General features: G+C 49.2%; 1 protein-coding gene across 6 annotated transcripts in view; it reads right to left on the reverse strand.

The window, feature by feature from the left end:
- Positions 1 to 13724, reverse strand: part of LOC141156759 (dimethylaniline monooxygenase [N-oxide-forming] 2-like) — a 113778-nt gene that overhangs the window by 55580 nt on the left and 44474 nt on the right. For all 6 annotated transcript variants that reach the window (XM_073643121.1, XM_073643122.1, XM_073643119.1 and 3 more), the window contains one exon: positions 11680 to 11822. In XM_073643121.1, the coding sequence (XP_073499222.1) occupies positions 11680 to 11822 (143 nt within the window). The remainder of the gene's footprint in view (positions 1 to 11679; positions 11823 to 13724) is intronic.

A 13724-nucleotide genomic window follows, 5' to 3' on the forward strand; every position in this document is an offset into this window, starting at 1 on the left:
AAGGCCATATGTTCCAGCATCAGCAGGGGTGACAAAACTACCAGCCTGACCACCACCAGCATGATCAGGCACATGGCAGCAAAGCACCCGACTTTGTGGGGCGAAACCCAGGGTCCACGACCAGTGTCAGCGGGTGTCACCACTGCTTCTTCCACTGTTGTGCGTGCAATAGAACCCCCCTGTTGTGTGTGCAAGGCAATCCCCTGTCCATACTGCATGTAAAGATGCCCCCTCCTCTCAGTCTTCACTTTCTCAAGAAACAGCATCAACATCCATGTCCACATCCCACCGCAGCGTTCAATTGTCCATATCCCAGACCTTTGAACGAAAGCGGAAATTCGCAGCTAATGCCCCACAGGCAACAGTCCTAAATTCGCACATTTCACGACTGCTTGCATTGGAAATGCTGCCTTTTAGGCTGGTGGAGACGGAATCCTTCCGCAATCTTATGGCGGTGGCCGTCCCTCGGTACTCGGTCCCCAGCCGACACTATTTTGCCCGGTGTGCCATCCCCGCACTACACAAGCACGTGTCCCAAAGCATCTGCCGTGCCCTCAACAACGCAGTTACTGGGAGAGTCCACCTGACAACGGACACGTGGACAAGTGCTTGTGGCCAGGGACGGTACATCTCTCTGACGGCACACTGGGTAAACATAGTGGAAGCCGGGACCCAGTCGGACCTTGGGACGGAACACATCCTCCCCACACTGAGGATTGCGGGCCCTATGTCAGTCAGAGTTGCCCCCACAGTGTACAACTCCTGCGCATCCTCCTCCTCCTCCTCCTCATGTTCAGGCTCCATCTCAGATATCACCACATCAGTTACAAGCTGGAAGCATTGCAGTACTGCCTCCGCCAAGAGGCAACAGGCTGTGCTGAAACTCATAAGCTTAGGTGATAAACCTCACACTGCTTGTGAGTTGTGGACAGCTGTGAAAGAGCAGGCAGATCTGTGGCTGAGACCGCTAAACCTACATCCCGGCATGGTCGTGTGTGACAATGGCCGTAACCTGGTGGCGGCTCTGAGGCGAGGTGAGATCACACACGTACCATGCCTGGCTCATGTGCTTAACCTCGTGGTTCAGCGGTTTCTTAAATCGTACCCCGAGTTACCAGATCTGCTCGTGAAAGTACGCCGCCTGTCAGCTCATTTTCGCAAGTCGGCTACAGCTTCCGCCGCCCTTGCTGTGTTGCAGCAGCGTTTGCAGCTTCCGGCACACCGACTGGTGTGTGATGTCCCCACACGTTGGAACTCTACCCTCCACATGTTGCAAAGGATTTGTGAGCAGAAGAGAGCAGTTGTGGAGTACCAGCTGCAACAAGGCCGTCGATATTCAGGTCAGACTCCACACATAAGACCTCAGGAGTGGACCTGGATGTCTGACATATGTACCATCCTGACAAACTTTGAGGAGGCCACCAAGATGGTGAGTGGCGATGACGCCATCATTAGTGTCAGCATCCCACTTGTCTGTCTTTTGCAACGCTCTCTGCAGAGAATTAAAGAGGAGGCATTGCAGCCAGAGTATGATGAGATGGATCAAGAAGCCGTAGCGGGCGATTACACACAGCCCAGCCTCATCTCATCCCAACGTGCATTGGGGGACAATGAGGGAGAGGAGGAGGAGGAGGAGGAAGAACAGGAGCTGCTATCATGCGTTGTAGACGGTAGTACCTGTACAAGTGTCATACTGTCGGTTCAGCGTGAGTGGCCTGAGGACAGGGGGGAGGAGGAAGAGGAGGAGGAGGAGGAGAGCATGGTCAGTCGTCATCTTGGTGAGGACACGGAATTCTTGCCCGTTACCAGTCTGGCACGCATGGCTGACTTTATGTTACGCTGCCTTAACCGTGACCCTCGCGTTGTCAAAATGTTGGGTGACAGTCATTACTGGTTGGTGACACTTGTAGACCCCCGCTACAAGGAGAACTTTCACTCTCTTATTCCTGAGGTGGAGAGGTCTACAAAAATGGGGCAATACCAGAAGGCCCTTGCTGCAGAACTCTTAAAAAAATTCCCATCTGAACACGCTAGCGGCAGAGGTCACAGTTCGTTGCCCAATCAAGGCGTACAGGCGAGAGAGATGCAACTCCAATCCAGCAGAGGCAGGGGAACACTGTCAACGTTCTAGGACAGTTTTCTGACACCCGCCCAGCTTACAGGCCCTGAGGCGCGGGGTACTCTCACAAGGAGTGGAAAGTTTCAAAAGATGGTGAGGGAGTACCTTGCCGATCGTACCAGCGTCCTCCGTGATTCCTCTGTGCCTTTTAATTATTGGGTATCCAAGCTGGACACTTGGAATGAACTCGCTCTGTACGCCTTGGAGGTCCTGGCCTGCCCTGCCGCTAGCGTGTTATCGGAGCGTGTTTTTAGTGCCGCTGGGGGAATTATAACTGATAAGCGCACTCGCCTGTCAACTGACAATGCTGACAAGCTGACCCTTATCAAAATGAATAAGGGCTGGATTGGGCCAGACTTCTCATCACCACCAAATGACAGCAGAGTAACATAAAGTCAAATCCACTGTGTTATTTCGGGAGGTGTATTCACATGCACCGCTTCACACCCACACATGGGTATAAGCTTCCTCATTTCGGCTGTTTAATCTTCTTCTCTTTATCCTCAGCCTCCACCACCACTATACCACTAGGGTGCCAGCATTGCAAGTTCCTCCGTCCTAATTTTTGGCAGTTTTTGCTGGGAAAGCATAAGCAAATACCATGGGACACCCACTCCCCAATAATGGGACTTATGTTTGTAATATGCTGTACTGCATGGCTCTTGTAAGGGGCATTGCAAGTTGCTCCGCCCTAATTTTTGGCAGCTTTTGCTGGGAAAGCATAAGCAAATACTATGGGAGACCCACTCCCCAATAATGGGACTTATGTTTGTAATATGCTGTACTGCATGGCTCTTGTAAGGGGCATTGCAAGTTGCTCTGTCCTAATTTTTGGCAGCTTTTGTGGGGAAAGCATAAGCAAACACTATGGGAGACCCACTCCCCAATAATGGGACTTATGTTTGTAATATGCTGTACTGCATGGCTCTTGTAAGGGGCATTGCAAGTTGCTCCATCCTAATTTTTGGCAGCTTTTGCTTGCAAGGCATAAGCAAATACTATGGGACACCCACTCCCCAATAATGGGACTTATGTTTGTAATATGCTGTACTGCATGGCTCTTGTAAGGGGCATTGCAAGTTGCTCCGTCCTAATTTTTGGCAGCTTTTGCTGGGAAAGCATAAGCAAATACTATGGGAGACCCACTCCCCAATAATGGGACTTATGTTTGTAATATGCTGTACTGCATGGCTCTTGTAAGGGGCATTGCAAGTTGCTCCGTCCTAATTTTTGGCAGCTTTTGCTGGGAAAGCATAAGCAAATACTATGGGAGACCCACTCTCCAATAATGGGACTTATGTTTGTAATATGCTGTACTGCATGGCTCTTGTAAGGGGCATTGCAAGTTGCTCCGTCCTAATTTTTGGCAGCTTTTGCTTGCAAGGCATAAGCAAATACTATGGGACACCCACTCCCCAATAATGGGACTTATGTTTGTAATATGCTGTACTGCATGGCTCTTGTAAGGGGCATTGCAAGTTGCTCCGTCCTAATTTTTGGCAGCTTTTGCTGGGAAAGCATAAGCAAATACTATGGGAGACCCACTCCCCAATAATGGGACTTATGTTTGTAATATGCTGTACTGCATGGCTCTTGTAAGGGGCATTGCAAGTTGCTCCGTCCTAATTTTTGGCAGCTTTTGCTGGGAAAGCATAAGCAAATACCATGGGACACCCACTCCCCAATAATGGGACTTATGTTTGTAATATGCTGTACTGCATGTGACGCGCCCCCTGGGCCGTGTGTACACGTGTGTGGGATACCCGGTGCCGGGTCTCTGGGGTCTGTAGTCTCCGTGGCGGTGATCCGGTCCCGTGGCTCAGGCTGGTCAAACCAGTGGCAGTCTTTCTTAGGTTATGAGGTTAATTGTCCGACTGCGCCACCCGTGGATTGCGGTCAGGGAGTACCACCGCTGCGAGGCAGACCGCTGAGGCTGGTGTTGTGTGCGCAGCATAGAATGGGATAACTCCCCTCGGGAGGAGTATAGCCTCAGGGCAGTGAGTGTGAATGATGGGGGTGATGGTGCACGAGCGCAGCAGGAACGACTCAGAGTCTTTGCAGTGCAGTTCAGGGTCTTTACTGATGATTATAAGGTAGACCCTCCCGGGAGTACTGGCTAGCATAAGAGGCCTGGTCAGTCTGTGAGCAAGCAGGAGTTCCCCTGGCCAGGTGGAGTTGTAGGCCTCCCCGTCTGTCTGCACTCTTCCTGGCTACCTTGCTGTAAGCGGGTAGAAGTAGCCCACGTCCCTGAGTGTACCGTGTAGTGCTCACCCGTATGGCTGGTGACTTGGGGCCTTCTGTTAGCCTCCGCTCCACGACGGCTGTGCTGGTCCCTTGCTTGTGACTGAGCCTCCGGGCTTCTATGGCTGCCGGCTGGTTTCTGCTGCTGGATATATAAGTCCTCACAGCTTCGGACTCCTGTGTCCGGTTCCTATTGTCTTCTGCCAGGGCGAGCTCTGCTCAGCTTCCAGCCCCTGGTCTTTAGCTCCTAGCTCCTACAGAGCTCCTTGCTGTTACTTTCCCTTGCTCTCACTCTGACTATGACTGTTCTCTGACTCACTCAACCCCGCCCCAGATCCAGTTTATAAGGGCAGAATTCTCCCCTCCCAGGAGGATGTTGCATGTTTAAGGGATCCTGACCAGGAAACCTCCCACTTGCTCTCCGACGTAATATCTCTATTACTGTGGTGACCAGACCCCTGGGGTGCCACACATGGCTCTTGTAAGGGGCATTGCAGTTCCTCATAATTTTTGGAAAGCCTTCCATTCACTGCTTAGGCCAACAGTGCACGGGAGACCCAGTTGCTATAAATGGAAAAAAAGGTTTAGTTAACGCCCTCTGACCTCCATGTCATTTCCAAGGGGCATTGGAGTGGCTCGAAATTTTTGGTAGGCATTGCACTCACTGTATGCCCTATAACTGTGTAGCCAAACCGCTCCTTTTGTTACAGAAACATATCCTACAAGACATCTGGTTGACTGGCCTGATATTGATGTGAATGGTCCCTGTTCCTCCTGCTCTTTCTCCTTTGCCACCACCTCATCCATCATTTATAACCTGAAGCTTTGTTTTAACGGGAGTCATAGAACTGGGATAGTAGCAGGAAAACATCCAGCAATCCTCGGAGGAGGTAGGATATGCGCCAAAACGCGGACCACCTCAGGCCTAGCCGCTACTACATACATGCGCTTGCATTCCAAGAAAACAAAGCAGATGCTAACTTCTATCATCATCATCATCACCTAGGCACTCTCAACTCCCCTGATGGAGAAGCCGGGGCCCACCGGAGGAGTCTGGTTCTCTGGTGGGCTCGTCCAATGCTGCCCTAAAGCAGACCAGGCTAAGAAAAGTGTGGGGGAAGGTGACAGGAGAAATCAGGGCAGCTGGGGACCGAGCGTGGACACCCGACCGCCGGGCGGCTGGGGACAGAGTATGGATACCTCGCTGCCGAAGCGGCCATGAGGTAGTGGCCAGCTTCGGCCTCCTCCAAACTAAAAGGCCCCATTTCAAGTGAAAGCTAGCAGTATGGTATTGCAGCCTGCGGGTGGGTGGGTGGTTGGCTGCATATTTTCGCTTGCATTGCAAGGAATGGGGGAGGTACAATTGAACACTGCCCTGGGACAAGGACTTGCACGGGGATAGTTGCAAGTCTGCATCTTCTGATGCGGCAAGGATCACTTTTGATGGGCACACTTTTAGACAGTGACCTGGGGGTCAGAGATGCTTCCAGGGGTCTTCCCCATGCTGATCCCTTGTCTTTTCAGCACTGTATGCATGTGTCACACAGCACATGGCCAGATAAGGTTGTAAAATGTTAAAATGACATTTCCCGGTGAACGCATTTGTCACGGTTGAAAGCAATACAAAAGTGCAAGAACGCATGAAAAATGCTACTTGTGAACATAGCCCAAGGTGTGGAGGAGTATTTTTGTTTTTGGTTATTTATTTTACCTTATACACAAGTTTTTACCCTGGAAAGGAAATTCCTTAACATATTTCACAGGAAAACCGTTTCAGTTTCCTTTTTGAACGTTTTATTGTGAGCCCGCAAAAGTGGCTTAATACCTCTGACCACGTTGTTGACAGCCGTGACCTGGGGGTCAGAAATGCTTCCAGGGGCGATCCCCATGCTGCCCCCATGTCTTTTGAGCACTGTCACTATCGTTTTGGGCACTTTTTAGGCTTTCTACAGACTGCCGGGGGTGCTGCCGCAAAAATGCTCGGGTCTCTCATAGACTAACATTGGGCTCGTTGCTCGGGTCGGGCACCCGAGTATCACGGTAAGCTCGGCCCGAGCTTCGAGCACCCGAGCATTTTAGTGATTGCTCAACACTATCAGTCGTCATCTTGGTGAGGACACGGAAGTCTTGCCCGTTACCAGTCTGGCACCCATGGCTGACTTTATGTTACGCTGCCTTAACCGTGACCCTCGCATTGTCAAAATGTTGGGTGACAGTCATTACTGGTTGATGACACTTTTAGACCCCCTCTACAAGGAGAACTTTCACTCTCTTATTCCTGAGTTGGAGAGGTCTACAAAAATGGGGCAGTACCAGAAGGCCCTTGCTGCAGAACTATTAAAAAAATTCCCATCTGAACACGGTAGCGGCAGAGGTCACAGTTCGCTGCCCAACTAAGGCATACAGGCGAGAGAGACGCAACTCTAATCCAGCAGAGGCAGGGGAACACTGTCAATGTTCTAGGACAGTTTTCTGAGACCTGCCCAGCTTACAGGCCCTGAGGCGCAGGGTACTCTCACAAGGAGTGGAAAGTTTCAAAAGATGGTGAGGGAGTACCAGCGTCCTCCGTGATTCCTCTGTGCCTTTTAATTATTGGGTATCCAAGCTGGACACTTGGAATGAACTCACTCTGTATGCCTTGGAGGTCCTGGCCTGCCCTGCCGCTAGCGTGTTATCGGAGCGTGTTTTTAGTGCCGCTGGGGGAATTATAACTGATAAGCGCACTCGCCTGTCAACTGACAATGCTGACAAGCTGACCCTTATCAAAATGAATAAGGGCTGGATTGGGCCAGACTTCTCATCACCACCAAATGACAGCAGAGTAACATAAAGTTAAATCCACTGTGTTATTTCGGGAGGTGTATTCCCATGCATCGCTTCACACCCACACATGGGTATACGCTTCCTCATTTCGGCTGTTTTTTGCTCTTCTCCTTATCCTCAGCCTCCACGACCACTATACCACCAGGGTGACCGTGGTCCATGTTGCCAGCATTGCAAGTTCCTCTGTCCTAATTTTTGGCAGCTTTTGCTTGGAAGGCATAGGCAAAGACTATGGGAGACCCACTCCCCAATAATGGGAATAATGTTTTTAATATGCTGTACTTTATGGCTCTTGTAAGGGACATTGCAAGTTCCCCCTTCCTAATTTTTGGCAGCTTTTGCTTGGAAGGCATAGGCAAAGACTATGGGAGACCCACTCCCCAATAATGGGAATAATGTTTTTAATATGCTGTACTGCATGGCTCTTGTAAGGGGCATTAAAATCGTCTTGTTAAGCTACTGTGACCTCCACGTCTCTTCCAAGGGTCGTTAATATTGTCTTTTTATTCCACTGCGACCTCCACCACTCTTCCAAGGGGCATTAAAAGCGTCTTGTTAAGCTACTGTGACCTCCACGTCTCTTCCACAGGGCGCTGATATTGTCTTTTTATTCCACTGTAACCTCCACCACTCTTCCAAGGGGCATTGATATTGTCTTTTTATTCCACTGCGACCTCCACCACTCTTCCAAGGGGCATTAAAACCGTCTTGTTAAGCTACTGCGACCTCCACATCTCTTCCAAGGGGCATTAAAACTGTCTTGTTAAACCACTCTGAACTCCACGTCTCTTCTAATGGGCATTAAAACCATCTTGTTAAACCACTCTGAACTCCACAGCTCTTCCAAGGGGCATTGACATGTTGTTTTTAATTACCTCTAACCTCCACGACTCTTGCAACGGGCATTGCATTTCCTCCTAATTTTTGTCAGCTTTTGCTTTTCAATGCATAGGCGAACACTAAGGGAGACCCACTCCCCAATAATGGGTAGAAGGTGTTTAATACGCTGTAATCCACGTCTGTTTCAAGGGGCATTGCAGTGCCTAATAATTTTTGGAAAGCCTTCCATTCCCTGCTTAGGCCAACAGTGTACAGGAGAGTCAGTTGCTATAAATGGAAAAAACGGTTTAGTTAAGGCCCTCTGACCTCCATGTCACTTCCATGGGGCATTGGAGTGCCTCGAAATTTTTGGTAGGCATTGCATTCACTGTATGCCTTATAACTGTGTAGCTGAACCGCTCCTTTTGGTACAGAAACATATCCTACAAGACATGTGTGGTTGGCTGGCCTGATATTGATGTGAATGGTCCCTGTTCCTCCTGCTCTTTCTCCTTTGCCACCACCTCATCCATCATTCATCACCTGAAGCTTTGTTTTAACGGGAGTCATAGAACTGGGATAGTAGCAGGAAAACATCCAGCAATCCTCGAAGGAGGTAGAATATGCGCCAAAACGCTGACCACCTCAGGCCTAGCTGCTACTACATACATGCGCTTGCATTCCAAGGAACAGAAAGCTAAGGAGGTGGATGGCCTCATGATCATGAATAATTTACTCGTTGTGTAGGAGGCCGACCACTGCTGCTGTCTACCTTCTGAACTTTGTGTTGAAGCCTGATTGACCCAGGACCCGCAATCCTCTATGTCTGGAGGACGTGTTGCATCCCAGTGTCCAACTTTGTCTCGGCTTCCACAATATTAACCCAGTGTGAAGGCGTCAGTGAGATGGACCATTCCTGGCTACATTCACTTGTCCACGTGTTTGTGGTTAGGCTGTCCTTCTCACTAAATGCACTGGGGAGGGCACAGGTAATGTTTTGGTATGCGCGCTTGTGTATAAGGCGCACCGGGACAAATAGGGGCGGCTGGGGACCGTTTATGGACACCCGGCCACCCCCACGTGGCTGGGGACTGTGTGTGGGCACCCAGCCGCGGGGCGGCTGGGGACTGAGTATGGACACCCGGCCGCCCCCTGGCGGCTGGGGACCAAGCGTGGACACCCGGCCGCCGGGCGGCTGGGGACTGAGTATGAATACCAGGCTACCGACGCAGCCATGACGTGGTGGCGAGATTCCACCTCCACATGCCTAAAAGGCTCAATTTCAAGTGCAAGCAAGCTAGCAGTATGGTATTGCAGCCTGGGGTTGGGTGGGTGGCAGGCTGCATACTTGCGCTTGTATTGCAAGTTATGGGGGAGGTACAATTGAACACTGCCCTGGGACAAGGACTTGCACGGGGATAGTTGCAAGTCTGCATCTTCTGATGCGTCAAGGATCACTTCTGATGGGCACACTTTTAGGCAGTGACCTGGGTGTCAGAGATGCTTCCAGGGGTCTTCCCCATGCTGTTCCCATGTCTTTTTAGCACTGTATGCATGTGTCACACAGCACATGGCCAGATAAGGTTGTAAAATGTTAAAATGACATTTCCCGGTGAATGCATTTGTCACAGTTGAAAGCAATACAAACGTGCAAAAACGCATAAAAAATGCTACTTGTGAACATAACCCAAGGTGTGGAGGAGTATTTTTGTTTTTGGTTATTTATTTTACCTTATACACAAGTCTTTACCCTGGAAAGGATGTTCCTTAGCCCCTTTCCGACCTGGTCAGTAATAGTACGCACCAGGTCGGGAAGGCCGGTTCAGCGGGGGCTCCGGCGGTGAGCCCGCACTGATGCGAGCATATGTCAGCTGATTATTGGAATCGCAATCCACCCGCGGCTGTTAACATGTTAAATCTCTGACAGTGGCATTTAACTCGCGCTTCCGGGAGTCCTAAGCCCCGCCCATCAGTGACCCCGTCACGTGATCGCGGGTCACCAATGGGTGGGCATGACAACTCAGGGTCTGCAGCAGACGCCTGTGGTTGTCATGTCTCAATTGCTATGAGCGCCACCTAGTGGTCAGCGCTCATAGCAAGTGAGCATTTCTCCTGCATACAAGCGATCTGCTCATCGCTTGTATGCAGTAGAAGCAATCAGACAACTGCTGCTTCTAGTCTCCTCTGGAAACTATAGAAGCAAGCAGAAAGTGTAAAAAAAAAGTTTTTAAAAAAATAAAAAAAATAAAAAATATATAAAAGTTTAAGTCACCCCCCTTTCGCCCCATTCAAAATAAAATATATATATATATAAAAAAAAAACACATACACATATTTGGTATCGCCGCGTTCAGAATCGCCCGATCTATCAATATAAAAGAAGAATTAATACAATCAGTAAACGGCGTAACGAGAAAAAAATTTTAAACGCCAGAATTAAGTTTTTTGGTCGCTACAACTTTGCAATAAAATGCAATAACGGGCGATCAAAACATCGGATCTACCCCAAAATGGTATCAATAAAAACGTCAGCCCGGCACGCAAAAAATAAGCCCTCACCTGGCCCCAGATCCAGAAAAATGGAGAAGCTAAGGGTCTCGGAAAATGGCGTCATTTTTTTTGTTTTTTTTAGCAAGCTTTGGATTTTTTTTTCACCACTTAAATAAAAAAGAACCTATACATGTTTGGTGTCTATGAACTCGTAACGACCTGGAAAATAATGATGGCAGGTCAGTTTTAGCAATCTGTGAACGTGGTAAAAAAAGGACCCAAAAAACAACTGTGGAATTGCATTTTTTTTGCAGTTTCACTGCACTTGGAATTTTTTTCCCATTTTTCAGCACACGATATGGTAAAACCAGTGATGGTGTTTAAAAGTACAACTCGTCCCGCAAAAAATAAGCCCTCACATGGCCATATTGAACAAAAATTAAAAAAGTTCTGGCTCTGGGGAGAAGGGGAGCAAAAAAGGAAAACACAAAAACAGAAAGACCCATGGTCGTTAAGGGGTTAACATATTTCACAGGAAAGCACTTTCACTTTCGTTTTTGAACGTTTTATTGTGAGCCTGTAAAAGTGGCTTAATACCTCTGACCACGTTGTTGACAGCAGTGACCTGGGGGTCAGAAATGCTTCCAGGGGCGATCCCCATGCTGTCCCCATGTCATTTGAGCACTGTCACTATCATTTTGGGCACTTTTTAGGCTTTCTACAGACTGCCGGGGGAGCCGCCGCAAAAATGTTCGGGTCTCCCATAGACTAACATTGGGCTTGTTGCTCGGGTCGAGCACCCGAGTATCACAGTGAGCTCGGCCCGAGCTTCGAGCACCCGAGCATTTTAGTGCTCACTCAACACTAATAATAACATCAAATCTTCTCCCACAAGCTCAATAGCAAATTAAGAACTGGAGCACGCAGATGGAAAAACTAGTGAACATGAAGGATATGAGTCATAAAATGACCAGGAATAGTGTTATTTCTGATGTGCATGCCAGTGAGAGCCTATTCTGAAAAGTTAAAAGTTCCTGTTTAATTTTTCATTATTCATAAATTTAGACTGATTTATTATAATAAGAATATGCCTGTGATTATATAAAATCAAGAAAAGTGCTATTAGAGTTCCATCAAACAGAATTACTGGTAAATGTGTAAGAGAGGAGGAACTGAAATATTGGCACCTGTTTTGCAATATGGCTGAGTTCCACAGAAATATCTCCAGCTGAGTTTCCAGTTCCCACGACCACCACGTTTTTCCCACGATACGCCTCACATGTTTTGTAGAAACGACTGTGAATGTGGTTGCCTTTAAAATGTTTTAAGCCTTTGAGAAAATATATTTGTAAAAAAAAAAATAAAAATAACATTTTCAGAAAGTTAGACAATTGGATATTGTTGTTGTAGGCTTAACAGTTTGCTGCTCTCTCGCTGTATTTTAACACCTTCGTGCAGACTGAAATACTGGTAAATTTAGGGCCCCTCTTTAAACTTTTGCCCAGGGCCCCATTTTGTCTAAAATCGACTCTGGCCTGTAGGCACTCCAGGAGTACCATGGCATCTTTAGACTGGTGGCTGGTACAAGTCCAAAAATAAATGCTAAAGTTGTGTATGCTATCATTTGTAGTAGACTCCCTTAGTGGACCATGGATTCAGGTAGCCAAAGAAATATTATGACACAATCTGGCCTCTGATTTGGCTTCACAGGGTGTTTAAATATTTTAAGCATTAAATACCAGTGTAACATACCTGGCGGCATCCTTGCATAGTGGTCCATCTCCCACTGTGCAAGAGCGCGCACTTGATTTCCAGTCCAAACTGCCACTCTGGCTTCTTTCCATACTGTCTGCTTTGCTCTGCTCTGGCTGCTTAGGGCGACGCCCGTCGGACTTCCTGTTTCTTGTAGCTGCTGCAGACAAACCCCTAATGCGTCCTCAGCCTATTGCTGTCTGTCACCTGGTATTTAAACCAGCTCCTCCTTGGAATCCATGCCTGAGCATCTTGTTCTGTCAGTTGGCTTCTTGTTACTGATGTGCCTGGTCCTATCTACGTTTCCTGCCTTACGGTATCTCCTGTATTTCCAGGCCTGTCTGAACACGCTCCTAGCCTGTTCGTCCTGCCCTCTGGGGGCCGCATACCCAGACTCGCTCCTGTATTTGTTGCAGTACAGTTCCTGTCAGAACTGTCTCCTAACCTGCTTCCTGTTTCTCTCTATGTCCGTACCTTCCCTTTTTCTGCAGAGTCTGAACCTGCTCCTAACTCCTACTCGTTGTCGCTGTACTTCCGTTTGTGAGTTTAGAGTCCACTCGCTACTTCATTGCAAGTACCTTGTGTGTATCTGGTTCTGCATTTCCCTTCCTGTCTGTTCCGTGTGAACAGAGCCCTGTCCCCTCTGCTCTGCCTTGCTCACCGCTCCGGCCGTTCTTGCCTGCTCTGCCTTGCTCACCGCTCCGGCGGTTCTAGCCTGCTCTGCCTTGCTCGCCACTCCGGCGGTTTCTGCCTGCTCTACCCTTTGCTCACTGCTCCGGCAGTCTCGCACTGCTCTGACCCTTTGCTCACTGCTCCGGCAGTCTCGCTCTGCTCTGACCCTTTGCTCACTGCTCCGGCAGTCTCGCTCTGCTCTGACCCTTTGCTCACTGCTCCGGCAGTCTCGCTCTGCTCTGACCCTTTGCTCACTGCTCTGGCAGTCTCGCTCTGCTCTGACCCTTTGCTCACTGCTCCGGCAGTCTCGTCTTGCTCTGCTCTTGCTCGCCGCTCCGGGCGGCCTCACTCTGCTGTGTTTGTCCACCGCATTTGCGGTTCTGTTCCTGAGTCCCAGTCTGTACTGGGTCCTATCCACTCTGTGCTCCAACCTGTCGTACCTGCCAGTACCTCCCTGCCTGCATACCAGTCGTGCTTACCAGCATCCACCTGCCTGCATACCAGCCGTGTCTGCCTATACCCACCAGTCTGTGTGCCAGCCTAACCTGCCTGTTCCTGTATTCCCCGGTGTGGGTCAACAGCCGTGTCCGGGGTCTGACCTGGAGTAGCATCTGGTCCCTCTGCTCGGTTCCTCCTTGGTGCACTGGCGTCGTATGCCGTCGTGCGACCTTGGTCGGATCGGGTGGATACTTAGTTATGCCCCTCCAGGCATTCACTCTCCAGTACGGTCCAGTGGAATCACTACATATACACGCACACGCCAGTCAGTCCGGGCGCGTGCATTACAACTGAATTTATAGAAATAACT

This window comes from Phyllobates terribilis, unplaced genomic scaffold (assembly GCF_046119375.1).
Source record: "Phyllobates terribilis strain yellow unplaced genomic scaffold, ASM4611937v1 Scaffold_8__6_contigs__length_399053987, whole genome shotgun sequence".
Classification (NCBI taxonomy): Eukaryota; Metazoa; Chordata; class Amphibia; order Anura; family Dendrobatidae; genus Phyllobates; species Phyllobates terribilis.